This window comes from Stigmatopora nigra, chromosome 4, assembly GCF_051989575.1.
Source record: "Stigmatopora nigra isolate UIUO_SnigA chromosome 4, RoL_Snig_1.1, whole genome shotgun sequence".
NCBI lineage: Eukaryota > Metazoa > Chordata > Actinopteri > Syngnathiformes > Syngnathidae > Stigmatopora > Stigmatopora nigra.
This window is the reverse complement of record NC_135511.1, coordinates 10594413-10609157: the sequence shown is the minus strand read 5'-3', so window position 1 is coordinate 10609157 and position 14745 is coordinate 10594413. Positions and strand designations below refer to the sequence as shown.

The following is a 14745-nucleotide window of genomic DNA, read 5'->3' as shown; positions in this document are numbered from 1 at the left end:
CATCATCAAAAAAGTATTGTTTGGAGTAATCTTTAACACCAGATGCTTGGCATGTGTTGGTAATTTGGAATTGTATTAGAATGAGCTCAGGGGAAATATATTTCCACGATAAACAAACATGTAGGGGTGTGAGGTGGAGGGGGTTGTTCTTATTGGCTCGTTTTAACTCAGGGTTGCAGTGCCATCGAGGTTAAAAGAAAAACCAAATGCAATGTCTAAAAAATGGTGACTCAAAATAGTTAAGTGACTGATAGGTTATTTAGTAATGGGTAAATTTGACTGGCGTAGTAAATCACCAAATGAAGGAAATTGTCCAGGATGTGACCAGTAGTACAACTTATGCAGAAAGTTTTTAAAAGAGTAAAGTTATCCCATACTATCATAGCAAACCGTGTATTACACATGTTGTGTAGTAATTTTAATTTACAAGGTATTGTCAACTTGCATTACATTTAGTGCAAATAATAACACTTCTGATGTACAACTTACACACGTACAAAGTGTGTGGATTAGTGACATAGTATCAAAATTAAAAACAACAGCTATATTCCTCAGCGGACATGGAGCGCAGATTTGATAAATTAATGATCCAAAATCTATCGGAAACCCGCCAAGCGAGGGTCACGACCTCCGCCTCCCCTAAACACTCAGATTCGATGACACAGATGGCAAATACAAAAAGATCCACAGTTGTTTTGAATGATGAGGTATGATCACGGTGTGAAATGCTGAAACTCCGGACCCCTGAGCGCCCGCCCACCCACGTAAAAAAGCACTTCCCGCCACTGTCAATAAATGCACGTGTGGTGGTTGTAAGGAAATTTGACCAGGCGTGCGCTGGTGTCTTAAGGCATTCCTAGGCGTAGTTTATCATGGTCAGTCACTGTGCACTGCGCGTGTCACGCTGGAATGCTAAATTTTGGGTGCAGGCGAGGAACCAAATGTGCACGTAGACAAAAATACGACAACGATCGAGCCCAGGCTAAAATTCAGGGGCGAAGCATTGGGGGGAAAAAAAACAAAACCTGCCTAACTCTTGATTAACAAGCAGATAAAATGTGATTTTTCAACTTTAAAGTTTCCTTGGCACGTCTGCCGGGATCAAATTCAAGCATTTTAACAGTCCATTCACATTTGTCACTTTGGTAGACTAAGTGTGTTTTTTTTCTGTACAATACGTCGTGTTCCAATGCTCGCTCTCCGGAGAAGCCATTACAAATATAAAGATCTCCGAGAGAAATGCATTCAAAGAAAAAGTATCTCCCTCTGATTGATGCGCTAACTTAGTTTTCTCTCTTTAGCAGCAGCAAACGTGTAGCGTCGTTGCTATTGGTTAGCCCCAAAAAAACAAGTATGCCATCCTAAGAAATGTACAAAACAATCTACAAAAAAAAAAAAACACAAAACCGGATAACAGCCATCTGAAAACGACTGAGGGGGAAACTTTATACATGGAGGGACTCGCAAATGCCACGCTGGACGCACAAATACTGATGGAATTAAGTCGCGCCCCTGGTCTCGTCTTTGAGGTGGTCCTCGCTGCTCCCGGGTGGGACGCTTGTTGCGTGCCGTCGTCTTTCGGGGGATACCGTCATGGCTTCCTGAGGAGGAAATCCATGTATACACTTGACGAGGGACAAAAGGAAACTTGGGGAAAATATAATAGTGACGTCTATTGACCTCTCAAAACAGGATGGGCTTCCCCGAAGTCTTGTCCTGGACGTAGGAGGTGAAACGCTTGAGGAACTTGGGGTACTCTCGCTTGGCAACGGCCCGGAGAACTGAGGCCGGAGCCCACCCGCCGGGATTAACTGACGAACAGAGCATCACGTTAGGAAATATGACATTTTGTCATTTGCCGTTAAAGGTTTTGTGCGCTCACCGTTGGCAACATAGGTGATTTTACAGAGGATGTTATCCCTGCTGATTTCTTTATCGCCCTCTGGTGGGCTGACCAGTGTTTGGCAGATCATGGCAACGTTGATCTTGGCTCGAACGCACCGATTCGAAGGCTGTAAAGACAACAAATTAGGTATACTTGAGTTATTATGATTGCAAATCACGTCCAACAAATTTTTATTTACAAAATTACAACGAAAATATTTGTTAAACCAAAAAAAAAAAAGGGATCAACAATTGTTAAGTGGCAGGTGAAATTGACTTGTTTTGATTAGTTTATAATTTGCATATAGTAAACCGGTTATACTTTTCTTTTTTTAATCATTGCACTTATATTAAAGTGAACTTACCGCTGCATTTTCGTGGTCCACAGAAAAGTTGCACACTAACCAAGTGTCAGGGTCATTTTCGTTAGTTGCCAGAATCTTCCTGATGGCCGACAGGTAGAGGACGTCTCTCTGCGAGGCTGGCCACACCCTCTGTGACATGAACACACGGGGTCAACACCATGGCGAGTGTCCATCTCTCGCAGGTGACATGCAGGGCTTTACCTTGTGTGTTTGATAAACGATGACGGCGTTGTCGGAGAGCGTTTCCACCACGTTGAAATTTTCAATGGTGGCTAAGGAAGATAAAAAAATAGGACTTTTGTGCATGTTATGTCTTCCGCAGTGCTAACACGAGATGTAAAACCTACTCTCCCAGTCCATGCGCACAGCCGTGTCCCAGAAGTAATGGCAAAGCTCATGACCCGTCACCCCTTTGACAGCATGCGTCGCTTTAAGGGGATCCAAAACGATACCATTCTCTTCCACTTCTCTTCTATACACCTGGAAAATAAAAAGGTATGGCCAGCCAGGGATGAATACATGTAGGTATAAGTACTCAATAGAAATTGCTCAGTCCACCTTCATATATAAAAGTGTTGTTTGTCACTTTAAAACATTGTTGTGTATATTTGTAAAGCAGTTGGATGAGTGTGAATTCTCAGGTAAACGAATAACCGCGTCACCTCCTACGCAGCCTCTCACCTTCATCTCCCCTTCCTCGATGACCAGCTGCCAGTTGGCGTCTCCACCCACATCCTGAAGTGAGTATGTCATATGATTCTGTACCATCTCTTCCACCTAAAAAACAAAGTGCCAAAATTGTAGTCACAGGGATTACCATTTCTTGTTAGTCGGAAAACCATGTGCAGGATGGAGACGGATGGGATGATCGTTGGCAATATAAAAAATATAGATATTTTATATGTAATTAAACAATAACCTTGCCCTAAACCGTCATGCTGTTTTAACCAATGGACTAATTTACTTGGATTTTTTTTTAAAGAATAAAGATGCCTAACCCTTTACAGGGGACTCATTTAACTATTGGCTGCCATTTATGGCAAGAGATGCCCAATCCATTTGAAAGTCACTTCCTCTATAAATATTATTTTTAGTAATATGTGAAAGATTTTAGGTTTGTAGAAAGGGTCCAATAAACTGGCACCCAGTAGCAGAAACATTATCACAGCAATGTAGGGAATTCATCAAGCAAACAAACCCAGTGGCTAGTCAACAAATATATGCTTAATATGACACACAAGGGGCGAGGGGAAAAAAAAGATTAAACAAGGTTGAAGGTTCAATGTATCAAGGCCACAATTGTAGAGTGTTTGCCAAAGCAACCGCAGAGAGGTTGGAATGAACTCAAAGCGGATACAAATGTATCTTTTCTGGGCAGGTTGAAAATATTCTGTTCTTTCTGCTCATGCACGCTGTGACAAAAAGCATGCGTGGCTCGCACATACAAGAGCCATCCAAATTACCTGAGTGCTGAATCTGTGAACATCATCTGAGGCACTGACTAGCTCGACAGAGGAGACGGAAGAGCAATGACTACGCGCCTGGGCAGCAAAAAGATATTGAAAAGAGAAAGGGATGACAAAGTGGACAAAGCCAAGCACCAAAAGCAGAAAACCCAAGTTTGGAATAGAAACACGTCAATAATTATATTTGGGTTAAATGGCACTTGTGTCAAAAGCACGAGTGATGAAGGGCAGTAATGGATGCCAAACCTTGGTGGCAAATCTGTGCGTGCTGATACTGGAATAGACATCACCGGGAGGAACTGGAGTCAGTCGGGGGATCCTGACCTTTTCGGACTGGCACAGGGAAACAGGCGAATTTTGTAAGGTTAAGTCAATACATAGTTTAAATGCAACAAGGGCAAAGCGCACCTGCTCTTCTATTTTGTCTTGTCTGTCGAGCGCAGCATCTACCGCATCGAAGAACTCGTCCTCATTGATCAAACTGTTGGGTCCCTCCTGAAAATGGGACAGCAATTAGCCATGCAAGAATTAAAAATGAAACACAAACCACCATAATGTGAAATAGGTGATTTATCATCAATAGAGCTGAATCTTGCCTCATAGTCAGGGCCTCCATAATGTGACTTTTTCTTTAGTTCATGCATAGCAGACTTGTAGGCACCTTCTACGTGCCTTCTCTTCTCCAGCTCCTAAAAAGACATTATTATTAATACATAATGGTATAAAAGTAATGATAACCACTGCCTTTTTCTATGTTAGCCTTGACTTAATACATCAAGTACAAAAACAAACACATATGCAAAGTCTGTCTAACATTTAATTAACGTTTCTGACACATAAAAGGTGAAGTTTGGAACATTTCGATTCCCAATCTCAATTAATAAAAAACGGGGGAAATACAAATTGAAAAACAAAGTATTGTAATTAATAACTGTACATTAGGCACTTTTTCATTAAACCCACAAAACTAAATAGTGTTGACCATGAAATATTAACACATTGAGATATAAAAATGCTGGCTTGAAGATTGTTACACTGTAATTGTATTGTGCTTGAAATTTAACACAGAACGGCCACTACAGTTTAAGAATTTTTTTTTTCAAAATCTAAACAAAGCCACCTACACTTGTTGGTGTATATTAATTTAAGCCAATTTCCCCTCCTTTTTTAGAGGCATAACAAAGAGCTTTTGGACCAGTGTGTGGTAACAATACTACACTACTCATGACAATGCCCACTCAAAAAAAAACGTCACAATGCTCTCAGAGATAGTGCTTTCACACAACAGGAACCTGACAAACCAGTCAAAAGATTTGACTGCTCTTACACAGATAAAGAAAACTACTAAAGATACTTTTGGGTTTACTGTAACCTCAGCTAGATCAATGTACGTAAGACACAGCTAATAATATTTCACTTGAAAATGAACACAAACGACTCTCTGCTGTAAAACAACAGTTCATTTGATGTAACGTGTCACCACTCGCCACTAAACAAACATGACAGTTCACACCGGCAGCCGTTGACTATAAGCATTGGGGACCTACTTTAAAGAAGAGGCTGCAGGTCCTTAAAGGTATCCAGTTTTGCGTCTGGTACTTGAGCGCCTCTGACCGCCGCTGAGGTTTCCACAAATTAAACCAAGACGTCCGAGCTGTCATTTTCCAATCCGGATTCCCCGCGTACGGCGCGGTTGCTTGTTAATCCCCTTCCCGATGACACTATACCAGTTATATATCAGAGTTTGAACTACATTTAGCTTAGAATGAATTTGTTTCACTTAAGCAGCCAAAAACCCTGCGATCTCTTCCCGGCTATTGTGCTCTTTAGGGTTGGGCGGCAAAGGCATCGCACACTAACTAACTGGTTTGACAACATGAGCAGGGTCGATCAAGAGCAGAGAGCATTCCTTTACTGACACAGAAAAACAGACATGCGCGCACTCACAGGTTTCTAAAGTTCAAGATGAAACCCATGAATGTGTGTTATCGGCAGACCGTGGCTTGATGCTTACTGAGGGCAAAACGTGCATTACTAAATAGGCCTCCAGACCAAAGTTCTCCCATAAAAAAACACATTGCCTCTGTTTCAACCCTGTTGATTGCCAGAAGGAGGTGCTGATAGTGCAAAATATGACCGTGCGCAGTGGGCTTGAATCCAGTGAATCTTTGCAATCCAAATACTGTATATAACATTCATTTTCAGTTCTGTGATTCCCCTCTTCAAAAAGTGTAGTCCAAATCTGAATTTGATGTAAAAACTAAACACTGCAACTGGTGGGACTTAGCAACTCTTCTTTACTTCTCTTAATTCATGTAGACATTCTATATTTGAGGTTGCCCCAAAAAATGTAATTGTTGCTGATCCATTGACATTGCATTGTAAAATAATGCAAGCTATATTCAACAATAAAAGGAAAAATGTATAGCTCGATACCTTCTCAAGTCTCTTCTGCCAACTGTCCTCTCGTTTGACCATCAGCTCAATGCAGTGAGACAAAGTGGACAAGATGCCTGCTGTGGTGGCCTTGAAGGTGATTGCCTCCCCTTTGAAGTCTATACCGTTGATGCCTTTGGGACTGGCGGGGGAGAAAACTGGTACAAAAAAACAAAAGAATGAATTAAAATGTATAAATGATGAAAAAAATGCGACACCTCGCGAGCTAAGTAAAGTATGTTATAAAGAGGACACTAACGTTTCTCTTTGCTGCCGTTATTGTTGTAACAACAATCCCCATCTGGCCTTGAGGTGGCAGGGAAGTCATCGTCATCTTCTTCAACTGTTGAGATTAACAATTAGTACAAAACAGCAAAATTCTTTTGCAAATCGTACCCAATATAATAACTAGACAAAATGTCATTCATGTAAAGACAGTAAAGGAGGAAAATGTTCAAAAGAAATGAATGCGACCGTTACCCCTGTCCCTGTGAAACTCGTCTTTGGAGACAGCGTCAGCGCAGGAGTCGAAATACTTTTGCAACGTGTCCACTTGTCTGCAAAGAATGTCTCGAAAGGTCTCCATTTCTGCCAACTTTTCGCACAGCCTGTGTCCCTTCTAAACAAGAAGACACCATTTTAAGATGCAAGGAATTGGATAGGCACTTTCATTGTCCAATGGAGAATGCACCTACCTTGAAGGATGAGGCGGACGTTGCAGAAAATGAGCTAGCTGCTGACGTGAGAGACAGCATGGAACCATGTCGTCTCAGACTAGATTCTGACCCATACCCGGACTCGGCCTGTTGAATAGGAAAGGTAGCAACAAGGAGGTAGGAGAGAAAAATATTACAAATAGACAATAAAGACTTGGAAAAAGCAGTCTGCAGTTTACATAAAGATCACAGAATGAGGGAAGAAAAGTTTTATTCAGCCGTCAGCAACACTAAACATTGTTGAGCTGGACAAGGGGAGGACCTCCACCTACACTGCCAAACACTAGAGAAACAATGGGAATGGAAAATATGCAGATACAAAACAGCCCCACTCTTACCATGTAAAAATAAAGCTTACCCTGTCCAAAAACCTATCGCAGTTTGAGATAGCATGGACGACAAAAAGTGAGTCAATCTTTCAAATCATTTGAAACTGCTTGAAGATTCCTTTTATCAAGCAAAAGATACAAATGTGGACTATTGCCCGGTTAATTGTTTGCTCACAAACAGATGGGTCTTTATCAGGAGCCAAGTGAACAATTGATTTAATCTTTGCGTTTTGACTATTTATGGAACCAAGTTCGTAATCTAGCTGTTTTTCAGAGTTACTTGAGGCAAAACTATGGGGATTAATAGAATCAGTCACTTTCGATTTGGAGGAAGTCCAGTAATATCGTATTTTTGATTGTTTTGCAGAAGGAAATCCTTTATCAACATCCTGCATGACATTGTTGGCAAATACCCTTTAAATTTTCACTGCCATAGATATTTTCTGAGGTTTCGGGCTTTCTAACAAAAATGTACCTATTTTTTCTCCCGATCATATTCGATGATTAACTATTACTATCCAAAAATGTCTGTTTTCTTAGCATTGATATAAATTGACACCACAGACACAACAATGTAAAAGGAAGGTGTAAGTGGTTCGTTAAAAATTTAATTCAAAGAGTTTGAGTCAGAAATGTCCTATTGATTTAACTCCGATTTATGGAGAAGTCAATTTAGCCAATCCCGAATTTACAAAAGGCATGAACCTCTTGTTTAAGACCTATTAGGTGCTATGTGTAATTGATGCTTAGGTTCTCACTGCACAAAGAATCTCAATGACATAGGAAACCATTGACATTAACAAAAAACAATGATTTCCCCCTTTAAATATGGAACCATTAAACCCCAAAGGATGCCAATAAAGCCTCACTCCCACATGTTGCCACTGACTTCATCTTACCACAGAAAAGGCACCTGATTCAGCAGAAAGAATAATTGTATTTATAACTCATCGATCATTTTTAGATTATTTCCCTTGTCGCTACGGAACTGCCTTCATATATAGCTTATTTGACAGAGATGAGTTACAATGCCAAAAGCAACTTTCTCAGCAAAAATATTCTGACAACATGCATCTAATTCTAGCTATTAACACTTAATGCAAAAGGACATGCAAAATAGCGGCCACAAAGCAAGATCTATTAAGGGGCGGCATGCCAGCATGAAATGAGCCCACCATTCGACCATTCCAGCAGCCAAAGCAGAGGAGGACACTGCTGCAGTCCTGGCGCCCTGATGGCCCCAACATGACCAAGAATCTTCCTCCAGACACAAAAAACCTAGTTTGTTCTGCTACTTCAGACGTTCTGGTCCAGTACTCCAGTTTCCCCGGACACACCTCAATCGGCTCAAGGCAGCCACACCAACAAAGAAAAGCAATAGAATCAGCTGAGCTTGTTAAGAGACAGCATCAACACATCAGAGGGCGGGGAACTGCCTTTGTGGCAATAGCACAGGAATAGATGGAGCTGAAATGAAGAAGTCCTCAGGAAAGTAAAGCAGACCAGCTTTTAGTCAGTTCCAATGCAGCCACACACACGCTGCATTAATTCATCATGTGAGGACACACACCCTGACATGGGAAACCTTTTCATTCTGCCCAACTGCATGTGCCGCATCCATTGCTGTCCCTGGGAGTGCACGAGCGAGCGCTTGAAAGGAACTCCATTTGCGAGCGTGTATGCATTAGAGAAAAAGATGAGAGCCGCCTGGCGCTGTTTGGATAATAAAACGCATCAGACGGGTGGGCGATGGATGCAGTCTGAGATCACCCGAGACAAGTGGGGAAAGTGAGGGACAGAGAGGGGGAGGCTAGTCGGTGCAACCTTTTAGAGCTTCTTCTGCTTTACTTGTTTCATTCTTTTTGCTTGTGCTTATTTTGAACACACTGTAGAATACAACTGTGTCAGCTAGCAGCCTGGAGTATTGGTGGCCAAAAAAGAAGAAGATAATAAAAATGTGCTCCAGTAACACCCCTTGGAGCATGAGAAAATGGAACAGTCAAATACAGAATTTATGTGTACCTTTTGATTTGTATTGCTAATGTATTATTTATTGAAAGGTGCAGTTGACGTTTGTACATTATTCATAACATTTCACACTACCAAGAAAAATGTGTGTTTGAATTAGACAAACAATCTTGAAACCACAAATAATAATAATAATAATAATAATAAAGAATAAAAACACCAATATTTGGTACTGTTGTATTAAGACCAAACAAAACAATCTGCAAACATTTTAACTACATGGACCAGAGTGTCCAGAAAAGGGACATTTTGCATGGCAATGTTCGATCCCAGGTCGATTGTGAAATAATTGCCCACCTCTGATGTAAAAGGTATCAAATTATGAGGGTTTTTTTTTTGCTCTAACATGGGGCAGTGCAGAGCAGACAGGCTCACTAATCACAACAACCCACAGGTAACAGTGCACTGGGGTCACTGCAGAGCACAGTTCAAACATAACCCTGGAATAATCACACACTTCTACTAATGGACCAGAGACCTGCGGTCATTCGCACTCAACTGACATTGTGAATGTCAGCAGCAATGTCAGCCAGATACACCACCACCATTTTACTTAAAAAATAAAGATGAAGCTCACAGGGGAGTAAATAACTTTTGTTTGTCTTTTTGTCTGTAATATGTTGCTTTTATGTGCACAGAATGAACAAGCATCCATAGTCACATGCCATTTTATAACGTACGTTTGATTATAAACACAAGAGCTATACCATGAAGATGAAATATGGGTCTCAATGTCTAGTTATGCTTTCATTATTTTACATTTATTTTATTTTTTTACATTTCTGACCAAATCCATTCAATATATCTAAAAATCATAATTCTCAATTGATTCAGATGCAAAGCTGTATATCAAAATGTATTTTTTCTAAAACACTTTCACAACAGCTGCAGCTATGCCAAAGTACTTGGCAGAATGTTACTAAGTAAGCCTAAATACTAAAACAGTACACGCCCTGCTTGCTGCCAAGTATCCGAATTTCCTAATAATACAACGCTCTAATTTGCATGAAGCCCTGATTAAAAAGATACATATACTTTAGTATTTTACAGTTTTTTTTCAAAAATATATATATTGTTATTCTTCTCGCGTGTTTTGTCAGTCCCTCACCAATTCAACTTGCATTCTCATCACCCGAGTGCAGCTATTACTAAGCTGTCAAACACATCACCCTGTTGGCACGGGTGTTTGAGCTCGCATACTAAAGAAGAATGCGTGTCCTGCTTGTGACTTTTTGTCCTGCTGGCGTCAGCCACGGCTATAAATTAGTTGCATTTTGTAGTCAATAAACCGTTCACGGACTAACATCTCTCATGATCTTTGGAAGAGGAATCGTCTAAAATGCATGATCACTGGACATTCTATTTTTCTTTATGTCACGCATCAGAAAAGAGGAAAATGCTTAACTTTTATGAAATCCAAAATATTAAGTGAAGATGTTGAAATAGATGTTGTTATAGCAAGATATTTTACAATATAGATAGATGTTACCAAACAATTTGGGAGCAGCTGCTAAGACTCGAATGACTAAGGATGACCCCTTATTATACACATTTAGATTCCTCACATTCCCATGGATAAGGACATAGAGAAAGGAGAAACGTCAACGCGAGCAAGCATCTGTCCATATTCCTGCCACACCCATCTAAGCGATTATCCAAACAGCCATGAACGAAGCTAATTGTGACTTTGAGAAAGATCCCAGCATTGATTCAATACAGTAATTGTGACGCTGATGACTCTGGTAATTGGCTATGTTCCTGACATATTGCTGAACCAGCCTCAAACAAAAAGCATCTGTACCAGAGAATACACTCATCAAGGTGTCACAACCATGTTGCTGACAAGCCAGTCAGGTTAGTGGATATTAAGACAATTAAAAAAGGATTGGCATCACCAAGTACACAGAGAGAATGGTAGAAAGTAAACATAACAAACTTCCACTTCATGACAATACTACATGGGGAAAGTAGAAAGGAATCGTAGTATAAATTCTATAACAAACAAGAAACATTTTTTGCAGTTTTGCAATACAGTTTTGGTTAGTTATAGTTTCTTTTTTGGACTAACAGTTTATAGTTACGCTGACTAAAACTTTTCAATTGTAATTTTTGTTATTAATCCACGTGGATTAAAAAAAAAAAAAAAAACAAGCAAAAACAAAATGATCAGTTAAGTTTCTCTCTATTTACCCACCTTGTGTACCTCAATGGACTCGATCCACTGGAGTCTGTGCTCCGGGTCTTCAGCTCGAAGGTACCAGACGCTGTCGTTGACACTGATGTCAAAACGACACTCGTCAAACTCATGGGGCTGCAGACAAAGATGAGCAAATATCAAGAACTCCTATCTCTGTGACTGAATACTTTGCAAAAAATGCACCATTGTAACATTTCAGTTACCATTATAACCGAGCACTCATCACATAAAAAGCATACTATGATGTATCCAAAGTTGTCTATTATGACAATGGCTGCCTAGCAATGACATGTGGATTCAATTGTTTTTTTTCTTTTGCCACACAATAAACAAGAATGGTAATGAAAACCTGATGTTTTACTTCACCAAACAAAACTCATAGTAACAACTAAAAGAACATCTAGGAGCATGCCTCCACCTGACCGCAGGGTCGTGATAACCTCAACTCCTACATTCAGGCGAAATTCTTAACTATTTTATGCTCCCAAGCTGAAATGTGCCCCACCCACCTCCAAGCACACCAGGCACCCAACCGAACTGGAGAACGGAATTCCACCGTTTCCTCTGAGATTGGAATTTGACCGTTGCACTCAGCAAGCAAGCAAGCAAGCAAACGATGTGCACGACGACGGCTTCTGGTGTGAAATAAATCACAGTTGACCGGATTCTCCCCGGCTGACACGGCTGTCAGCTGACACCACCTCACGTTGTCCCCGTTTAACTAGATTCGCTCTTACTGCACTCGTGCTTTTTGGCTGTCTGACAAACAGCAACATACAGCTGCATACGAAACAGAAACCCTAAACCTGAATATATCCTAATCTAATCCTGCTCTGTTCCAGGAACCAATAAATATCCATTAGCTACAGGCCAAAATATATGACTTGTCTGCTGGAAGGGGTAAAGCAGTAACCTCTAGCGTATCGAGCCGTGATGCCATTTTAGATTCTAGGGATCCAACAGAGTTTTATCAGACACAGTCCATAAAGCTCTGCTTTTATGGTACACTTTATACCTCCTTTAATTTTCCTGAGCATTCTCATTCCCCTTGTGAAAGTCATACTGAAGAAATGAGTTCCACAGTGTGTACACTTAAATGTTGTACCTTTCAAATTAGCAGAGTTGTGCTATTTGTCTGAGAGGGTCAAGATAAGATTAAGAAGCAACCATAAAAAATAATAATAATGTTATTTTTTCAAATAGATTGGACATTAATCATCTTTTGTGGTGCTGAAATGATGGGTGAGGCAGTTAGGGGATTCTCCCAGGACCTAAACACAAAAAGTTAAAGTATATAATTGTATATGTTTTATTTTTCATTTTCATGATGAAAGTGCTGCTTTCATTTTTCACCTTATCGGGGTGCCATAGCCTAACTTGAACAGGAAGAGCAACGGACGCATGATGCTGCAATTTTAAGACCACAGGACATTCCACTTGACAGCAATGTCTTTTTTTCAATATTTAGGGACACTTGTAATTACCATGTTGGCGTTTTGTGTGTTATAGAAAAGGCATACTTGGCACTGTGTGTAATAAAATAATCTAATTACAATACACTAAGCCAGGCTGCAAAGCGGCCTTTTATGTTGTAAAGTATTTAATCCTATTGCACAAATCAGTGAAAAAAAAAACAATTGTTTGCTTCTGTACTAGACAGTGGTATGTTTAGGAAAAATGAAAATAATGAACCAGATTAAGTGGTTAAAGAAATTTGAAGTGTGTTGTTGAGCAGTAAACAGGGGTCCTTTAACTCTTTCAGCGACATTGACAAAGATAGACTTCCAATCGTATGGCTATTTTCTTGGCTCTTTTGTTGTGAAATTAAATGAATTAGTCATCGGTAGACGCCCAATTCATTTTAAGCGAGATGCAAATTATTTTAGATCCCTCCCAGTCCAAATAGATAGGATGTCACTGACAGCCATTGAGTTAAAAAAAACAACCAAGAAATGACTTTGATTTGCTAGCCCATTTTAGATTGTGATCCTGCCTGTTATCTAGAAAACAAGTTAATATTTACCTCTCTATCTTCAAGAATGGCTTAAGGAATAACTGCATGCAGGTGATTGAACCAAAACACATGCTTCACTCAAAGCTCTAAAGTACTAAATGCGTGGATTTCAGTGCTCTTGAGCTTGACCACACGCTTGCTCAAGTTTCTTCTAAGATTACTTACTGTGATAACAGCCTTATTGAGACACAAGGATCCCCTGCAGCCATATTCCCGTTCATCCTCTGACTTGTAGTAGCTCAAAGCGTTGTTCTTCAACACAACCCATCGGTCCTGCCATCCGTGGATGTAATTGGTCCACTAGAACCAAACAAGCTCAGTTATTGACTTTAATCTGTCATCATGGCTATATACTTCAAGAAATGTTCATTCACCTTGCTCAGCACGCCCCCGAACTCCACAGGTTGTGCGGATTCTGGTTCCACATCTTCATCTGACCCGGAGGTTGAGCTCTTTTCGGACATTTAAATCCAAGATTCAGAAAATCAAAGAGGCTTTTTTTAATCAGCGGGTTTCGCTGGCTAGAAATCGATTAAAGAAATGTCCCGAACGCCCTAGATCGCGGTATGGGGTTGCGGGGGGAAAAAACTGGCTGAAAATCCAAGATCGCTTTGGAGAGGAAAAAGCGTGACACTCCAACCTCGACAATTCCCTTTTGCAGGGTTTGTTTTGAAACTGACGTCGATCAGCACCGAGACAAAGCCAGTTAGCGTAAACTGTTAGCTGTCAAACCAAACCAACAAATGCAACTTGACGCGTAACTTGTGAGCCCAACGACGATCGCGCTCCGCACACGAAAGAACGGTCGATAAAGGCCCTGGCGTGACCACCGATCTCGACTAGGAAGCTACAAATGACGACGAAAGGGACCGCATTGCTGCTTTATTTCCGCGGTTTTGTTAGCAACAGCCAAGGGCTCCACTAGCTTGTCATTCGGGTCGAGGGGGAGGAGCCGGAGCCACGCTTTACTTGTGTATATATCCGAAAAAGACAAGCATCAAGTTAACGAACATTTCCAGCGGAAAACATAGGACACTCTTTCAAAACAATTGACTCCCAACTTTCTTTTATTACAATGATCAGCACACGTCACAGCTTTGTTTCTTTTATTTCATTTATTGTTGTATGTACTTTATTAGGGAAAAAAAGCATCAATAGATCAACATCTAGTTGCATGTTCATAGTCTTAGCTTGTTGCATGCCATTGACAACAATACAAGTCCTCATTCTTTTAAGTTGTTTGGCATTTATTGTAGCCAATGTGCTAAATAAGTGCACTATGAATCATGTAAACTACATTTGAGTCAGTA

At 40.5% G+C, this 14745-nt stretch overlaps 1 protein-coding gene across 5 annotated transcripts; it reads right to left on the bottom strand.

Moving 5' to 3' along the window:
* Positions 1 to 396: 396 nt before the first annotated feature.
* Positions 397 to 14451, bottom strand: LOC144195356 (ceramide transfer protein-like). Of its 5 annotated transcripts, XM_077714931.1 has the most exons (18): positions 13810 to 14449; positions 13601 to 13735; positions 11419 to 11535; positions 6847 to 6954; positions 6632 to 6770; positions 6411 to 6494; positions 6152 to 6309; positions 4312 to 4404; positions 4124 to 4210; positions 3962 to 4048; positions 3713 to 3790; positions 2931 to 3026; positions 2597 to 2729; positions 2451 to 2521; positions 2250 to 2378; positions 1883 to 2012; positions 1681 to 1811; positions 397 to 1601 (listed from the first exon to the last, which is right to left on the bottom strand). In XM_077714931.1, exons 1-17 carry the CDS (start codon positions 13897 to 13899, stop codon positions 1684 to 1686), a joined length of 1863 nt encoding a protein of 620 aa, XP_077571057.1. In that variant the 5' UTR covers positions 13900 to 14449; the 3' UTR covers positions 397 to 1601; positions 1681 to 1683. The 5 variants fall into 5 exon arrangements, with proteins under 5 accessions (XP_077571057.1, XP_077571056.1, XP_077571060.1 ...); XM_077714930.1 differs by having other exon boundaries at positions 3962 to 4210; positions 13810 to 14451; XM_077714934.1 differs by lacking the exon at positions 3713 to 3790 and having other exon boundaries at positions 13810 to 14447.
* Between the last annotated feature and the right edge of the window lie 294 nt (positions 14452 to 14745).

Excerpts from the sequence above, each read along its gene's own strand:
- LOC144195356 (XM_077714930.1), bottom strand. The coding sequence starts at position 13,899 with ATGTCCGAAAAGAGCTCAACCTCCGGGTCAGATGAAGATGTGGAACCA. Across the intron at positions 2,522-2,596 it reads TGTGCGCATGGACTGGGAGA|CCACCATTGAAAATTTCAAC; the intron begins GTAGGTTTTACA and ends TATCTTCCTTAG. Across the intron at positions 1,812-1,882 it reads AATCACCTATGTTGCCAACG|TTAATCCCGGCGGGTGGGCT; the intron begins GTGAGCGCACAA and ends TCTGTTCGTCAG.